The 18,255-nt window shown below is 34.0% G+C and overlaps 2 protein-coding genes across 4 annotated transcripts; one reads left to right on the top strand and one right to left on the bottom strand.

The window, feature by feature from the left end:
* Window positions 1-885: 885 nt before the first annotated feature.
* Window positions 886-5,125, bottom strand: LOC109165011 (EH domain-containing protein 1-like). Of its 2 annotated transcripts, XM_019313599.1 has the most exons (17): window positions 4,918-5,125; window positions 4,730-4,809; window positions 4,168-4,236; window positions 4,019-4,082; window positions 3,768-3,814; window positions 3,597-3,681; window positions 3,372-3,463; window positions 3,213-3,224; window positions 2,980-3,099; window positions 2,764-2,866; window positions 2,623-2,672; window positions 2,378-2,506; window positions 2,038-2,289; window positions 1,855-1,934; window positions 1,576-1,699; window positions 1,357-1,500; window positions 886-1,252 (listed from the first exon to the last, which is right to left on the bottom strand). In XM_019313599.1, exons 1-17 carry the CDS (start codon window positions 5,000-5,002, stop codon window positions 1,067-1,069), a joined length of 1,722 nt encoding a protein of 573 aa, XP_019169144.1. In that variant the 5' UTR covers window positions 5,003-5,125; the 3' UTR covers window positions 886-1,066. The 2 variants fall into 2 exon arrangements, with proteins under 2 accessions (XP_019169144.1, XP_019169146.1); XM_019313601.1 differs by lacking the exon at window positions 3,213-3,224 and having other exon boundaries at window positions 4,918-5,124.
* Window positions 5,126-8,846: 3,721 nt separating this feature from the next.
* Window positions 8,847-16,733, top strand: LOC109165733 (E3 ubiquitin-protein ligase COP1-like). Of its 2 annotated transcripts, XM_019314638.1 has the most exons (13): window positions 8,847-9,371; window positions 10,106-10,183; window positions 11,831-11,986; window positions 12,637-12,969; window positions 13,349-13,503; window positions 13,602-13,667; window positions 13,946-14,024; window positions 14,630-14,788; window positions 14,935-15,033; window positions 15,395-15,499; window positions 15,590-15,769; window positions 15,986-16,096; window positions 16,284-16,733. In XM_019314638.1, the coding sequence occupies exons 1-13, from the start codon at window positions 9,036-9,038 to the stop codon at window positions 16,449-16,451; spliced, it is 2,025 nt and encodes a 674-aa protein (XP_019170183.1). In that variant the 5' UTR covers window positions 8,847-9,035; the 3' UTR covers window positions 16,452-16,733. The 2 variants fall into 2 exon arrangements, with proteins under 2 accessions (XP_019170183.1, XP_019170184.1); XM_019314639.1 differs by lacking the exon at window positions 11,831-11,986.
* Window positions 16,734-18,255: the final 1,522 nt, after the last annotated feature.

Raw genomic sequence — 18,255 nt, 5'->3', positions numbered from 1 at the left:
TTCCTATTTCCTGCATTCACGCTGTTTCCCTTTTAAGATCATCCCAATAATGGTAAATTTTGAGAAATTTTTGTCTGTGTAACTAGAGGAAAATAAAAAATAAAAAAATAAGGCAATGATTATTGAATGATAATGATTAATGATGAAGCTAAATGGAAATTAGTGTAATTATTGGTTGACAATTGTGATAAAAATCAAGATATTATCTCTCTTCTACATAAATTTATTTTCTCAAAAATCACATGAAAAATTACAATTAAGGATGTCCTAAATCTTTAAATGTCAAAATCAAAATGAATGTACTAAAAAGACATTGTCTGATAATCTTAATCAAGAAAAGTGTTAATAAAATTTTCTTTTGTATGAAAATTATGTTCTTTGGGGCTATAGGTACATATTTTTATATTAACATGTCTAAACATAAGCATAAGAAATGAAAATATTTGTATTTTTCTTGCCTAATAGCCTATCACAACGCATTCTTGATTTTGTATCATTTTTCACAATTTACTCAATTGTAATACTATAAATCAGAGTTCAAATTACATTATAACATTGATTCAAAAAGTATATATATATATATATATATATATATATATATATATATATATATATATATATGTTATGTCTATAATTATTATGTGATGTGATGTGCTTTCAATTATTTACAAGTATATAAACAAAACGATTAACTGCAAGTATAAAATGTGTTAACTGTAAATACAAAATTCAACTAAAGTGTATGTGCACACACATTTATATTATCTTGTTGATGAGGAAAGACATGGCCGTAAGATATGAACGCTAAAATGCATAAAAGATTGAGCTAAAACTATATTGTACTCATGTACAGAAGTGACAAAACAGCGCTGAAAACGCTGAAAATCATGGAATTCCAAAAAAATATGCAAAGGAAAAATAGACACTCAAAACAAGCTAGTACAAATCTAGGACTCTAGGAGATTCAAAATCCAATTGCACTAATTCCTATGAGAATAAAGCAGTATTCTTATTGCAGTTTGTTCACTCACTTCAAACATTCTTGAAGTTCTAGTGTGTCTATGATTTAATCATAAGGGTTTCTCAAGCTCTTGAGGAGATCTGGAATGTCATAGCCCAGCATTTCATCCACTCCGTGAATCATCTTAGGCTTCAACTTCTCAAAATCTTCTATACTGTAGCGCATCAGAACCTCCCTAAAGTGATCCACGCTAGGAAAATCGCCCACTGGTAAATGAAACTCTCTTTGAACCTGTATTCTCAAAACACAATTTGAGATAAGCAAATAACAGAGGAAAATCCTAGGATCCCTACTGTCATAGTATCATGGCATTAGAGGGAGACAAAGAGACTAACCTCTGCAAATACAGTTTCAAGGTTAGCAACGAGGCGCTTCTGTGCTTTAGATTTCCCCATCAATGCTGGCATCTCTTTCTTGAGATGGCTGATTATGTAGGCATGTATCTTAGCATCTCTAGCGCGTTTCACAAATTCGTTGATCTGAAAATGAAAAACTTTGTATAAATATATGCACACATATATCTTAGTTTACTACACCTATGGAGGTAACCTTACCTTACGATCACAAGCTTTTTTAGGAATATCAATCAGGTCTTCAAGCAAGTCATCTTGCTCTTTCTCGAAAAGATCCTTCCCCATATAATCAGTATCTTCCTTAACAGGCTTGTCATTGAAGGAACTGAAACACCAAGTCAAAGACATAAACAAAAGTAACCACCAAATAATTGCACATTGCATAAATGTTAAATAAAAATTTTTTTAAAAAAATATCCAACCAGGCTAACACCTTCCTGGTATGTTTGATCTAAGTATGGGGAGAAAGCCTGAGCGTACCCTATATAGACTCGCACAACCTCTGGTGTGTTCAGAACTTTGCCAAGGGACCACATTAACGCACCATAAACTCTCATCAGCTGTAAAAAAATAAATAAATATGTGAAGTTCACATTGAAGTAAACGATTGTGAGTTAAGAAAGTAAATAGACTATGCAAATATGCAATTACTATTCATCTTACTTGTTGGGTATCAACTTGGTCTGCCTTATTCAACACAACACGGATTTTGTCATCATGACCACGTAGAGATGATATAACACGTTTGAATTCATCACTAATGTCAAGTTTGTGAGGATCAAATAAGAGAAGAATGAGGTCACATTTCGCAGCAAACCATGATATAACACCAGTGAAATCATAACTTCGTTGGGTCCTTTGCTTCTCTCCAGATAAGACACCAGGAGTATCCACAAATGAAAAATGTTCAAGGAGCTGTAAATCACAGAATTTGAATATTAAGTAACACAGAATTTAATATTTTATATTAGGGCAAAAAAAAACAAAAGGTTATTTAGCTTACTGGATGTGGCATCTGTGAACATTCAAATTTCGACAAAAATGCTCCTCCAAATGTACTCAAACCTGTAAATGGCATGTCTGCATGAACAGCAACGGTGTTTCCTGGAATGCTCCTTTCATCTGGCCCAGACTATAAAAATTATAGCATCCAAAGGAAAATGCAAACTTTAGGCATAATTTGTTGAGTGCTTATCAAACACAACAATATTCTGTTCTCAAGTGAGCAATCTTAAAATAGTTTTTTACCGTAACAACAATAAATCTATCAGTAGTTGGCTCTGGTCCAATGTGAGCTCCTGTTTTATAGAAAAGAAATTCACTTAAAATTGGAATATTTAATACTTTATTGTATGTGAAACTGAGAAAACAGATAAGAATATGACTAACCTGGATAGCTGCACTTCAATAGGTGCTTAATGAATGTGGTTTTCCCAGTTGAGTATTGACCCAAAAGCATGATCATGGGTTTAGCATCAAAATCACTATCCGTCTACAAGAAAAACAGCAAAAGGCATAATGAGCTAAAGTACAATACAAATTCACAAAAAATAGGCAAATAATTCTTTCTAAAGAAATATAGGCATTCTATCTTAATCCACTTACCAATACTGGTGACACAAAATCATTGAAACGATATGTAACTTCCAGTGGCTTCAACTTTGCATTGTATAATCTCTTTAAACCGTCAATTACAGAAGTGACAGCAGTAAGAGAAGGTTGAACCTGAAGCAAACAAGAAGAAAGGAATCAGGATTCAAGAGAACAAATAATAAATATTCACATATTCTTGTGTCAATATGCATTGCAGATAAAATTTTGGCTGGAAAATACTTTACTGCCACTTGTAGCTACCATATTGTAGTAGTGTACAGAAGTCCAGTCCAGAAAACCGAGCATTGTGTCAATGAAAACAGTGAGGTGAAGGAAAAGCGTTTGTTAACAGCAGTAAGGAGAGATTTTGGAGTTAAGAACAATTCAATGGGATGGAAACTTGCCTTCTTTCTAGAAGATCTTGAGCTGAACATTTTGATTGATGGTATCGGCCGCAGCGGTATATTTAATGGTATCGGCCGCAGCGGTGTAGTTCCTACATTACTTTTTTGTTAGAAATTTATGGGGGAACTTACTGAAATCCTTTCTTTTAAGGAATAAAGCACATGTTGAACATATATAACTTCATTTTAAGTACAGATAGATAAATGGCAAACTTTTAAACATACCATTTGTGTCTGGCTTGCTACCATTTGTTTGTGGTGGGCTTTCTGTTAGTGAACCACTAGAATTCGGGGATGAACCATTAGCACTCTGGGATGAAAGAAAACATAAGTTTATACTAAATAACCTTCAGGCCAAGGATTCTGGAGATCAAGGAAAATTAGAGAAGCACTTACTGCAAGTAAAGCATCCAAATCTTTCATGGTTGGAGGGCTCACACCAGCTACAAAAACCAACAAACGAAAGAGATAAAAAAAAGAGAAGATCAGTTTAGTTCAAAGAATAACATTCAATTGACAAGAGTATTTGCACACCACAGATCTGCACACAATTAAGTTTGGATTTAAAAGAATAACCAGGTCAATTATCTGCTTCAACTAGAGCCAAAATTTAACATGTGAAGATAACTACACATCAATCCACTTGCCTGCAGTCTTAAGGTTGAGGAGATCTGAGTTTAGCTCTTCCCCTTCTTGTGCCAAAGATATCAACTACAATACCACATATAATTGAAGATACTTACTTAGAATCATGGACATTAATGTATAAGGGAACAAATTAAAGCAAGCAAATTACCTGCATGGCAGTAGTAAACTCATTGATGCCTAAAAACCCTTGTCGTTTGGAATCAGCAAGAGCCCAAACCTATACTCACCAATCATAGAAGAGGAGTAAGATTGAGTGATAAACTAGGCAGAAACCTAAAGAACCAGAAAACTGTGCAATCACTATATCACATAGCCAAGTGAGAAACCTTTGAGATAGCGGCCATTTTTGCCTGATTGAATGTAAATTTGAAGGAATATTTCTACTTATTTATTTAGTGCAATTTCCTTAGGCATTTGCAGATACATCAGTACATCACCCCTTATACGATCACTTTAAAATAAAGTCACAAAAAGTCTTCCTCATACCAATTTAAACAAGAGAATCTGAAAATCCTAAACATATAAATGGAAATCAATAGCACAATTCAAAAGCTAAACATATGAACAAGCAAACCAATCTGCAATAGCTCAAAAAAGTAACCATTTCAATAAGCATCACACTTAGGATTCTACATCAAACGAGAGCAACGAAGCTTTGCATACACATATCCATACAAAAATGCTAAAGGCCTAAAGCTACGAGTGACTACCTGCTTGAGTTGAGGCTTACTAAGATCCGACATGCCAAAAAGCTTGGTCGCATCATTTCCAGTAACCCGACCATCTCCATCTGCACCAGAACATAGAGAATCAAGAGATTGACAGCTAACATTTCATAAATAATCGAAAATGGAAAGTGAAGTCGGAAAAAAGAAAAAAACGATCGAAGCGTAAATACCTGAATCGGCGAAGTTAAACCAGTCCTGAAACAGTTTCTGCTGCTCTTTGGAGCAGGAAGTGAAGGGACCTGATGCGATTTCCATATCTATCTATCAGAGTATAGAAAGGAAAGTGCCCTGTGAACTCTCCAGTGAGTTTGAAGTTTGCTGTACCGCTCAAAGAGGGAATATATTCAAATTTTTAACTGTTTGAGACTGGTAAAGTCTAGCGTGAAATATGCATAGAGATATAGTTTGACTGATATTGGATAAACATTGCCATAGATAAAATCTATCTCCAATCTCAAAATTCAAATTCAAATAGTCATAGAAAAGTCATCATTTAATTGAAGCAACTTTAGTCAAATTGATCGAATAACTATTTGAGATTTTTAATTTGAATGAATCATCTATGTACAACTTAAATAGATTTACCTTTTTATAAATTTTATTCAAATTGTACATTTAAATATTCAGACATCAATTTTATTTGATTAATTTATGATAAATTTGAACTCCACTTTGTATAATACTCCGAATTTGTTATAAATAACTATAACTATTCTGGTTAATATAAGCAATATTATTGTATGGCTAAGGTGATTATTATGCGAATTGTATTTATCAAATTGTTGGATAAATATTTAATTAGATACCTTCCCCACTTCAATTATTCAAATTTAAATTTCAAACATCCATATAAAAGTTATTTAATTAAAATAGTCTATTGTCTTTTTGTTGTTTACTCCTTGATTGATGATTATGGCCCACCTACAGGCTACAACTAATCAGGCTCGATTTACTCAATTTTAGGTGTTTTTTTTTTTTTTTAAATAATAACTTAGGTTTTTAATTTCACCTCATTATATCTTAAACTGTATGAATTCATTCCTTGTAACAAAAATGTAAAATCACTCATTCTAAGTGTTCAACACCCGGCTGACAATTTATAGAGGGGTAAATCATGTTGACTCAACCAATTAACTAAACGAACTTAGACTTTTGTTTACTATACATAAGGAGATTCCAAATTTTGAGACGTTGCTCATACATTATCGTTGGTGAGACTTGATTATCAGTCTCTTGTGACAAATTTCACTTCTGTGACTAGTTGAGCTAACAATGCAGGCTTCTATGAATTCATTCTTATGTATATAATTTGCTAAATCGAGTAAATCTAGTAATATAATTTTGATATTCCACCAAACTATACTCTTATATGCACAAATGAGCTTAACTCAAACCCCTAGGTTTCATTTACTTATTTCTTCCACACAAAAAAAATGTTTATTTCAAGAAACCATTATCTGTTTTACTAAAGTGCAATGTCGACGCAGCAATTTTCGCGGATGGTGCGGGGTATGGGGCGGTCGTCAGGGACCACCTTGGTCAGTTTGTGGCTGCAAGGAGTGGTCGTTTAGCCTGTGGTAACGACCCGTATCTTGCCGAGGCTTTGGCGGCCAAGGAGGCACTGTCCTGGCGGGCTTAAAGACTTTGACGGTAGTAATATTTTGTGGGAGTCAGACTGTTTAAATTTTTGCATCGCTTTTAATTCTGCTACTCTAGACGTTTCTTATGTTGGAGTTATTGTTCAACAATGTCGTATAATTGCTAGGGGTATGGGGAATGTTACTCTTCACCATATTCGTAGGTCAGTAAATCATGTGGCTCATGTTCTTGCGCAAACAACTGGTTCTACGTCTGTCCTATGTTCTTAGGCTGATAGCCCTTCTGATTGTATTTCTCATTTGCTTGGTATTTAATATATTCTTCCCGTTGATTTAAAAAAAAAATAGCGTTGTTATAATGTTATATAATTATGTTTTTCATTTATAAAACATGTCTTAAAAAATTATTATCAAATTATTATGTTTTTCAAACAATTGAATAAATTCTCCGATTAACAAATAGATCGCTAATATTTGTTTTTGAGAGTAGACCCCCTAATATTTGTAGAGGATCAAATCCTTACATTACTCTAACATTAAATTTTAAATAAGACTTTCTATCCATTTAATTAATGTATGAGACTCCATTTTCTATTTTACTATTTGATTGTCTTGTTTCAATTTAATGGATGCTCCGTGGTTGCTTGACATATTTAGCTCAATGTTGGGGGGGCCCGAGTGCCCGACGACACCCAATCCACCCCATTTGGCAAGTCTACTTTTTTGACCAATTATTTAGTATCCCATTCTGAAAATATCTGCATATTCCCTACTACAAAATATTTTTGTCTTCGCAACCGAATCTGTTAGATATTTATATCAAGAGTTTTATAACAAAAATTCTCAATAATTATCTATAGATAAAAGTAACCTTTTTTAAAAAATTATTTATTAATTTTAAAGAATCAAACTCAAATAATCAGCCAAACACTTTGTGCACAAATGACATTCGGGTTGGACTCTCATATGAGAGGTTGTGAGTTTGAACCTCAGTATAGGCGTTATTGGCTCTTTGTGTGTGTTTTAGTAGGTTAATAAAGTAGTTATGTGTGTTTTAGTAGGTTGATAAAGTAGTTATGAACAGATACTACATTGTAATAGAGTCCGCAAGTGCGTTTAAATAAAATGTACAAACCGTCTCTAATAACAATATTAGTATATGATAAATTCCATGAACATATACTACATTGTAATAGAGTTCGCAAATTCCTGAACAGATACTACATTGTAATAGAGTCCGCAAGTGCGTTCACTGATCTACTTATATATTTAATGGTAAAAGCCTCAAACTTTTAAATAAAATGTACAAACCGTCTCTAATAACAATATTAGTACATGATAAATTCCAAGAGAAGTCGTTGAAGAGCCAACAAACTTGTTGACAATAAGAACGGACACATAAACTAACTCTTATTTATTTACTTAATTTTTATAAATGTTAAATCATATTATTGTGTATTATAATACTTTTAATATATAGGTTTTGAAAAATTAATATTTTGTTTGTTAACAAATTATAAAGAAATAACATTTTTTATTTTCCAAATAATGATTCCGTTACAATTTTGTTTCTTAATTGTTTTTGAAGTGACTTTTTATTTCACAATATTTATGAACTGTTTTTTTTTTTTTTTTTTTTTTTTTTTAATCCAATTCAAACAAAACTTAAGGACGGAAACAAAATTCAATTTGTAAATAATTGAGATAAAATGTCTCGATGAGTATAATTGAATGGCGAAAACTCGAAAAGTGTTTCCTTTTGTATTTTAAACTAATTCATATTTTTTTTTAAACTTCAATATGACAAAATTCAAGAATGAAAACAATCACTTCATACAAAACGAAACAATAAAGTATTAGATATGATTGAACGACAACAAATGTTAATTTTTCATAATACAAACATAAACATTATTATTTCCTCCAAATTTGATATACTATCACTAAATTAAATATTACAAAAAATTAAAATAAATCGCATGAAACCCAGTCAATGGATTCAATGCATAAAATCGAATCAAATGAGTATTTTAAGTTGAGCAATACTACAATACTCCCAATTTTTATTTAATTACTTGCTTTATGCTTATGTGACATGTTTTGATTCATTAAGAAAAACGAACTATTCGATTTTTTTTTTAATTATCTTTATCTTTTATCAATGAAATTGCAACACATACTTCAAATTATTAATATAGTTGATGAGAAACATCCATGTCATTGAAAGTTTAACGTATCATTTGCTTTTTAGGTGGCATTTAGTTGACAGAATGTTAGATGTCAGTGAATGTTGAATTTCTGTTTAATTAAAATTGAGGTATATACTTTCAAAAAAAATTGAGGTATATAATATAAACTTGTTTGATTTTATTGAAACAGTCCAGTCCTTTATGTTATAAGTTTTAAATATGCTATATGCTAATATAGTACATTAGTACATTAATCTTTTTTAAATAGTATACGGACTATAATATAAAAGAGTCGTCCATTCGACGTGGTACGTTTCCACCCTCATAGTCGATCACTCTGAAACTGAGACACGTCGCTCTCCGTTCGGCATCGATAAAGCGACATGCTTGCTAGGGAGTAATGTGTGATTGGTACGGCGATATATAGATAGATGTATACACGAAAGCAGATGTATGATAAAGTGTGAGAGGAGAGTTCAGAAGGAGAGGTAGAAAGCGTTGATGGGGGGAGGATCAAGGAGTGCACTAGGGGCGTTGGTGCCGTCGGTGAAGCTGGAGCCGTTGACTTCGGAAGAATCGCCGCCGGAGACGGTGGCTCAGGCTCAGCAAATGGCGATTCCGGCGCCGGAGAAGGAGGAGGCGGAGGAGCAGGGGCTGGACAAGGACGTGCTGTGTCCGATATGCATGCAAGTGATAAAGGACGCGTTCCTGACCCCGTGCGGACATAGCTTCTGCTACATGTGTATCATCACTCATCTTAAGAACAAGAGCGATTGCCCTTGTTGCTCTCACTACCTTACTGCAACACAGCTCTATCCTAATTTCGTCCTCAATAAAGTGCGTATTTCTCTTCTTTTTTGGATTTTCTGCGGATTTCGTTACAGGATATATGTTTACTTACTGTGCCAGAATGCTTTGTCTACGTGGTTAGTTCATACAGGAAGAAACAGAAATGGTCTGATTTCAGTAATATGTTTTTGATTAACGAATATCGCTCGTTTGGTTCCTTTTTCTAGTGAAACATTTATCCCTTTTAGGCTTTTATTGGCCTGTAGAAGATGGAGGAACGAAGTTAGACTGAGGAATTGAGATGATGTTCAACGCTTTATATCTGAGAAAATTAGTTCACCTATTTTCTATTTAGTATTATATTTGAATTTGGATTTAAGCTAGAGCCACGTTCAGCTAAGGCCACTACCCATCACTGTTGTATATAATGCTAGCCTTGAATGCTAAATTTTCTTTATATGTAATTCATTTCTTACCAAGTTGGATTTTCTTTGGTTTTACTGTATGTTTCCAAAATTTGTGTATGACTCTGCCTTGTGTGCAATGCTTTATCAATTTGCGGTGTTTCATCTAAAGGTTTAGATGGTTCAAGAAACTGATTTCAGTAAACTGTACCTTGTAGGCTTTTTCGTTTTTATGTTTCTGATTTGGTATGGTTCTTTACATTTTACATCATAGTTATTGCTCTGCTTGCTACTTATTGGCTATTTGACCTCAATAACAATGACAGAAACTACTCTCTTCAATCCAAGTTATGCTGAAATATGTATCTATGTTTGCAGTTATTGACGAAAACCACTGCTCGTCAAATTGCTAAAACTGCACTACCTGTGGAACAGCTTCGCCAGGCAATAGAACAGGTCAGTCATTTTGCCATGCAGCTGAAAAATATAATAGATTTGTTCTCCCATTATAGTACCTAATAAATTATAGGCTATTTGAAATGATATTGGACTAATTTTACCACGGGCAACTATAGATAATATAGTTCTCTATCTATAAGGGCATCCTCAATGTGGGATATTGGGGGTGTCACTTCATCAAAAGTGCGCATATTGCACAATGGGGAGGGAAAAGACAGTTAATGACAAATGTCCAGACATTGGTGAAAGGGAAGAATAATAGTAATCCATGCGGCATGGTGGAAGGCCTGCACTTGTGCTAGGCCGTCACTGACTTTTTATTTTGTTTTTCTTTTCATTTGTTTTTTATTATAATATATAATGTATAATATAAATATGGTTATTTAATTCAAAATATTAATTAATTTGAATGTGGTTAATAAATGAAATAGTAATAAAAGATATTTGAAATAATGGTGGAGCTCATAAATATATGGTTGAAGGATATTTAGTTATTTACAATGGGAATGGAGTATAGTGGGGATGGATGGGATATTTGAGGATTTGAGGTTGCGCAATTTTCCAAATTGGAAAATGTATAAGTAAATTATTCTTTATTTTCCTTTCTCGAGTTTTTCATTTCTCCAGAAAAATGGATAATTTCTTTGGTTAGTAAATGCATCCTCTGAGTGTTGATGTGGAGTGTGTGGACCCGGAAAATACACACATATGGTGGATGCCCTAACATGCATGACAAGTTTCTGTCTCATCACATCCAATCTCTACTTATGAGTTATGAATTGGTTCATTTGGTTGACCCCACCAACCATTAGATATAAATGATGTGCACTTGTCATGTACACAATCTAATTATGCAATAGACTGTAGACATGTCATGTATACCTACTCCAATACTCCATGATAGGGTTTCTCATGATAGTGTTTCATATTTTTGGTAAGGTATCTTGCCATTCATACTACTTCATGTTTTGTTTAAAGAATTTAAAACAACAATGATGTGACAGTTTCTTGGTGCAATAATTCAATTCATGTCATGATTTTTGAAAATTGATTGATGATACTTGCGAGTGCTAGCTAAATCAGGAATAAACATGGAACTTATTATTTTGTGTGTGCTGCTGGTGTGTTTTATATAGTAAGTAATGTGTTATCTCAATGTGGAAAAATTTACAAGGACATTCATATGAATGGTATATATAACTTTTCTTTTAAAATTGGGGTACTGAAGCTATTAAGGAAAAATCTTGTGGGATTGCCCCTTCACTCCATGTTTCTGTCTTCAAGTTAAATTAATCGCTTGTAGACCTGATTATCAATTTATCGTTATGTCCTTGTGAACAAGGTGCTTCTAGTGGAATTAAAGCTCGGAATGGAAAATTTCCATGACTTCTTTTAAGGAAAGAACAATTTTCTGGATATCTCTTGATGTACTTAATGCCAAAAAGTTTGAAATTCTCTGTGCATTGTTAACTCTCATTTCTGAGAACTGGAACTTTGTAAATTTGCATGGGATAACTTCAAAAACCGCTATTTTAATAGTCAACTGAAAATCATGGAAGCTGTTTTCCCCCCTTTTGCCTTTGTTGTTCATCTGTAATATGCTAGTGTGCTTTTCATATTTCATGACCGCTGATCCTTAGACAGGGATGCGACGTGTCAGCTAAGGAACTTGAGAGCCTCTTATCTCTTCTTTCTGAGAAGAAAAAGAAAATGGAGCTAGAAGAAGCTGAGACAAACATGCAGATCCTATTCGAATTTTTGCAGTGCTTAAGGAAGCAAAAACTTGATGAGCTTCATGAGGTTTTAACCTTGAACTTAAATGTTTCTGGTCAAGTCATGTTGGCATATGCTTTATAGTAGAAATATCACTTTTTCCCCTGGTAGATATTTAATGGGGAAAGGTGTTCTCTATGAAAGGTTATAGTTGGAGTGGCATTGTGGGGGACAGATATCTGGGCTCTGGAGCACCACAATCATATTCATTGGAATTTGTTGTCAACATTTCAGAAATACATGAGCATCTGTAACTTTCAGGGAAAGCTTATTACTATTTTTTTGTTTTTTTTTTTTTGGTGGGCTTTATAACTTCAAAAACAATTTGCAGGGCATGCACTCTCCTTGGAAGGACATGCAGCATTTGAATAGCCTCCTTTACAAAAGTGTATTTTTTGAGTATATGAAGTTATGGACTAATTTACCTTATTTGCCACTCCCCGCCCAAACTTTTCCCTACTTAATTTTTTCCCTTGCCCTTGAATGGACATCCTTATTGCTTTATAATAATATATCTGGTACGTATGCTGGTAGTCATAGACTAATGAATAAGATCATCATCCTGCTTCACTTCTGATGCATTATTGCATTACATTTAAATTGTTCTGTTATTCGAAATATCTTTTTTGTGCTAGAAGTTGGTGCACATTATTGATTGTCCCGTGCATATTCCACAGACTCAAAAGGACCTCCAATACATTAAAGAGGACATAAGGTCTGTGGAGAAATATAGAATAGAGTTGTATCGAGCAACGGGTAGATGTTCATCAAAAATGAGGATACTGGGAGATGAGTCTTCAGCAAAATTCCCTGCATTTCTTGACAAACAGAGTTACGGCACTACTACTAATGTCCCTAATGCACAAGGAGAATGCATTGCAGTCTCCAACAGTGTTCAGACCCAGATAACAAAAGCTCCTTTTGATTCTCAACTAATCCAAAGAGAGATTGCACAGAATGGGTCAGATTCACAACATGCTGTAGCAAGGAGGAGGCGGGTCCATGCGCAGGTACTAATGTTTGCTTAATTTAGTCACATGATTTTGCTTTTAGTCATATTTTAATCCAGTGTTGTTCAAATAATCTATTGGATCTGACGGAAAGGCTTTCCAAGCAACACTCCTGTTTGATCCTTGTGCAACTCAAATTTCCTCCTTTTTGTATAAATTTCCCCACTCCTTACAAAGCCTAGATATTGAACCTCTTTCAGCCATGTTGGCCTCCAACCTGTAATATGTCACACCCTACTATTTATTCCCAGTAAAAATAACCTCTTATATTATGCTTTAGAATAGACTTTGCAGCTATGCTCTTAAGTAGAGTTTTCTCTATGCTTATTCAATTTGGTATTTGCCCCAATGTTTCTGTACCTTTGTTGAATTGCGACAGTTCAGTGATCTACAAGACTGTTATTTGCAAAAACGGAGACATTGGGCCAGCAATTCTCAAAAACAGGAAGAAAGGGTGTCAAATGGGACAAAAGAGGGATATAATGCAGGACTTGCAGATTTCCAATCTGTTTTTTCGACTTTTACACGATACAGGTCGGGTGTTGTTCTTCTACAAGCCTTATAGTTTCCTGGGGAAGCTTCCTGGTATTATAGTGTTGACTTATGGTATTTCTTGTTGGTTGCTTAAATAGTCGATTGAGAGTTGTTGCAGAGCTTAGGCATGCCGATCTATTCCACTCAGCCAATATAGTTTCAAGGTAAACATCTTATGCATTTTGGCTGCGAACTATTATTCATTTATTGAGCTTTTAGATGGAGATTTTTCTGCAATCAGCTGAAGAAAGTAATTCTAGTTAAGCAGTTTTCATCAATTTCCTAGAAACTTCTTTGTATTTTGAAAATTTTCATGAATGAAGATTTAATAGTCTTCAGTTTTATTTACTGTCTTGCTTTTTAATTCTTTATTTTATTTTTTTTTCCTTAGAACCAGGAAGCAGTTTCCTTTTTGCGTCTAATATTCCTTTTGCTATTGCAGTATAGAATTTGACCGAGATGATGAACTATTTGCTATAGCAGGAGTATCAAGGCGTATCAAGGTCTTTGAATTTGCATCTGTAAGTGTATATGAAAAGAATTTGTTTTCTGATCAACTCCAAGGAAATTAGACTGATTTCAGTAAGGGGAGATGCATAGGGCCAGAGGCTCATCATTTAACATTTCTTCTTTCCTAGATAATATATGTACTTTATACTAATATGGGGATTCCAGGCATATTATGTACTGGGGATCTGAAAGTCTTTATTCTTACATGCATGTATTAGATGTTTAATGGAAGAAGTATAAGCGGAATATGTTCCATTCTTAAAATCAATATCTTCAATGTGGCCCTTTTGCCTTGTATTCCTTAGCTTTCTTTTTCTACCTCTTCCCTTTCCCCTGTGACAAATGTTGTCCCTTCACTTTAGTATCAACTACAAAGTATCAGATATTTAATGAGCATAAGTTGCAATACAAGTTTAGTGCTATCATTTGATTCTGAACTTTTGGTTTAGTCTGCTTGTCTATGGATTGTATTTTTCTCTAAAAATCTAGGAACCTATTGTCTTTTTATTTTTTGTTATTTCCCTTCAGTTATCCTTGCAGATTGTGGTATTGTATAGTTATGAATATGCTTCTGTTATCTCCATACCTATAAGTACTTGGTGCCATAACATTTCAGGTGATAAATGAACCAGCAGCAGATATGCAATGTCCTATTGCAGAAATGCCCACCCGATCCAAACTTAGTTGTTTGAGCTGGAACAAGTACAAAAAAAATTACATAGCAAGCAGTGACTATGAGGGCATAGTTACTGTGTGGGATGTGACTACTCGTCAGGTGAAATTTCTTTTGCATTTGTCTGCCATGCAAATACGTTTTTTTAAAAATAATTTCTGCTTTTCTTGTGGTTATGTCAAAACACATACTTGAGGAATTGTGCTTTCTTATCAGTAATGAAATATACTATAATTGCCTTTGGTCAGAGTGTCATGGAATATGAGGAGCATGAAAAACGAGCATGGAGTGTTGACTTTTCTCGTACTGAACCATCTATGCTGGTTTCTGGAAGCGACGATTGCAAGGTATATGAGAAATTGAGAATTCAGGTGACTTGGGCATGCTTATAGTTCAGCTATAAAAATATGCAGGCACATAGAGAATGTTATATATTTTAATGTTAGGCTAGAAATAGCACATATTGGTCTTGTATTACTTATGGGCTTTCCATAGTGCCGTAAATTATTTGGATTGAAGTATGTGATAAGTTATTTCACACCTCAAATTACATTTAAAGGGAGTTTGATTTTGTCACTACAAGTCGTGGGAATCAAATGTCACATTGGAATAGACTGTCAAGAGAAATTGCTTTTCGTGAAGAATGGAAGTAGCTTTTGCTTTATATCTTTCCTAGGATTCAGAATGGCTTTTTCGATCGTCGAACAGGTCAAAGTTTGGTGCCTGAGGCAGGAAGCGAGTGTTCTAAGCATTGACATGAAAGCAAATATATGTTCTGTCAAGTACAATCCAGGATCCAGTTTCCATGTGGCAGTATGTTATTTCGTTTTCTCTTTAATATCAAACAAATGTTTGCATAGAGTAAGTGTATGAATTTATCACTTATAACTTTGTATCCTACAGGTGGGTTCTGCTGACCATAACATTTATTATTATGACTTAAGAAATATTAGCCAGCCCCTGCATATTTTCAGTGGGCACAGGAAATCTGTTTCATATGTAAAGTTCTTGTCCAACAATGAACTCGCTTCCGCATCAACTGAGAGTTCATTGCGCTTGTGGGATGTTAAGGACAATATTCCAGTAAGTATTTGTTCATGTTCCCTGGTATACTTTTTGCACACTCAAGATCAAGCTTGTTATAGGCTTCAATTTTTTCATAAACAAATCATAGTGAATGTTGAATTTTTTCAATTTGTCTGGTGTGCTACTACAGCTCATTACAGCTTGTTTCTCATTCTTCTTTCATAATCACTTTTTGATTGATTATGATTTATTTATGTATTTGTTGTCTTTCAGCTGCGCACTTTTAGAGGGCATACAAATGAGAAGAATTTTGTCGGCCTTACCGTAAATAGCGAATACATCGCATGCGGTAGCGAAACAAACGAAGTTTTTGTTTATCACAAGGTACTCTCCATCCCTATGTACAGTTCCACTATCAGTTTAGCCTTTTAATTGAGAAAATATAAAATGTAGTCTCGCACATCCTTCAATTCCTACCCCCGATTGGTGGTGTTGGTGGGGTGGTTTAATGATTGGTCTGGTTTTCTGCAATCAACTTGATAAGCTGAACTAATTCTTGTTTTTTGTGTAGGCAATATCTAAGCCTGCGGCTTGGCACAGTTTTGGTTCTGATATGAACGAGGCTGATGCAGAAATTGGATCATACTTCATTAGTGCGGTTTGCTGGAAAAGCGACAGCCTGACTATGTTAAGTGCAAACAGTCAAGGGACTATAAAAGTGCACGTACTTGCTGCTTGATTAAAACACTTCAAACCAATATTAAGGAAATTGGTGTACAAGTCTGGACAAATTGCTTTGGTTTATGTGGAACATTTAGGTTCTCTCAATTCAACTTGCTTTAGATTTCCTTCACCCTTCCATCTATAAGTCCATATAGCATTTCTATTTTGCCTAAAACGCAGCGCAGCTCATTAAATGGTTAAAGGTGTTGATTGGTTGTAATCACTTTTGCATTATGTTTTATGTATAGACCTTTGAATGGTTATAAGGTGTTGATTGGCAGCAGTGACTTCTGCATCATATATAATCTATATGATATGTCTAGTTGTATTTGATATTGTGATATAATACCTGATATAACCCAAATTGGTTAAGCTGGCCGGATAACTAACTGGCATATAAGGTACCGCTACCATATGATATTGAATGAACCTAATAATTAACCAACTTTTAATTCATGCAAATTTGAACTAATTAAATTAGGTCACCTCAACCTAATAATCTTTTGGTTCAAATGATCGAAATGAAAACGATGGGCCATCACAAGAGCTTTTTAGCTTTTCCCCTTGAACGTAATTAGCCTGCAAATTAAACATACGTACACTTGTGTATGTATGTCGTCGTCAAGCCTGTTCCTGCCACTATCTTAAAGTTCGATCATTCTCATATATATTCTCAAATCGCAATCATCAATCCTTAACCATGCACGATTTTAGATTTGTAAACTGGCTTTAATTTATTATAAGCTAATTTGTAAACTGGCTTTAATTTATTATAAGCTATTCTACCTTTTTTCCAAGGCTGGGTGCATAGAGCATAGAGTGTGTAAAGACGCGTAGAGATGATAAGAGGATACTATATATCGGCTCTGTTATCCCCATATGGAAGAGTCACAACTATGCCACTTGACCATAAAGTCAAGTCCATTGAGGTTCGAATTCACAACCTTCCAAATGGAAGTCTAATCCAGGTACCATTAGACCGCATAGTCTTGGTATTTAGAAGTATTTAAATTGCTTATTATTGACTAATTATGAATGGTATATCTTCCTAGTATGATTTGCATATTATACATAAATAAAAGTAAAATTACCCAATACATACCCTTAACTAATGACCGATAGGTTTTCCTCTTCAATGAAAAAAAATGGTATATACCATAGTTTGTAACTTTTTCAAGAGCATCTAAGACTTTTCATCCTTTAGCTTAGATCCTTTTCCAAAGTCTCACACAATGTTCTTTAAACAAGATGGATTGATTCCATTGGTTTGACGGGGGAGTTGGCCATTACGTGTTCCGATTATATTTTATAAACATTTATTATTTGTTTTGAATTATTGAACCACCAAATAATTATCATATATATATATATTTTTATAATTGAAAAGTCTCATAATTGAAACATGATGAACTTGGAAACTTGTCACATTGTGGGGTGCTACGGTATTTCTTTTCAGAGAAATTTGTCACTTTGTTAAAAAGATTAAATAAAAAAATGAAGAAATTATATCATATTTGCTAATATAAGAATGTGTTATTATATCAAAAAAACAATCGAGTGAATGAAATATAATTCTTATACTAGAAAGTTATGAGTTTAATTATTGACAATACCCTTTTGGTTGAGCACATGTCACACAGGGTCTTCTTTGTATAATTTGTTGGCTATTATATTACACATTAGCCGTATTTGCGCAATGGATAGATGTGCTCTTATGTGACTCATAAAAGTTAGGCTTGGATTAATAATAAAAAGGAAAAAATTTAAATTCATTGTGATTGATCGGTCAAATTTGAGTTTTCAATTTGTACTTATCACTT

Source organism: Ipomoea nil, unplaced genomic scaffold, assembly GCF_001879475.1.
Source record: "Ipomoea nil cultivar Tokyo-kokei standard unplaced genomic scaffold, Asagao_1.1 scaffold3069, whole genome shotgun sequence".
In the NCBI taxonomy this organism is placed as follows: Eukaryota; Viridiplantae; Streptophyta; class Magnoliopsida; order Solanales; family Convolvulaceae; genus Ipomoea; species Ipomoea nil.
The sequence above is the reverse complement of the archived record's forward strand: the minus strand, read 5'-3'. Positions and strand labels throughout refer to the sequence as shown.

What these genes read in the sequence shown, in the direction of transcription:
- LOC109165011 (XM_019313599.1), bottom strand. Translation starts at nt 5,002, where the DNA reads ATGGAAATCGCATCAGGTCCCTTCACTTCCTGCTCCAAAGAGCAGCAG. An exon ending in TAGCAAGCCAGACACAAATG is followed by an intron (nt 3,464 to 3,596) that starts GTATGTTTAAAA and finishes AAAGTAATGTAG; the next exon opens with GAACTACACCGCTGCGGCCG. An exon ending in ACCAAGTTGATACCCAACAA is followed by an intron (nt 1,935 to 2,037) that starts GTAAGATGAATA and finishes ATTTTTTTACAG; the next exon opens with CTGATGAGAGTTTATGGTGC.
- LOC109165733 (XM_019314638.1), top strand. Translation starts at nt 9,036, where the DNA reads ATGGGGGGAGGATCAAGGAGTGCACTAGGGGCGTTGGTGCCGTCGGTG. An exon ending in TTCGCCAGGCAATAGAACAG is followed by an intron (nt 10,184 to 11,830) that starts GTCAGTCATTTT and finishes ATCCTTAGACAG; the next exon opens with GGATGCGACGTGTCAGCTAA. An exon ending in TCGACTTTTACACGATACAG is followed by an intron (nt 13,504 to 13,601) that starts GTCGGGTGTTGT and finishes TTGCTTAAATAG; the next exon opens with TCGATTGAGAGTTGTTGCAG.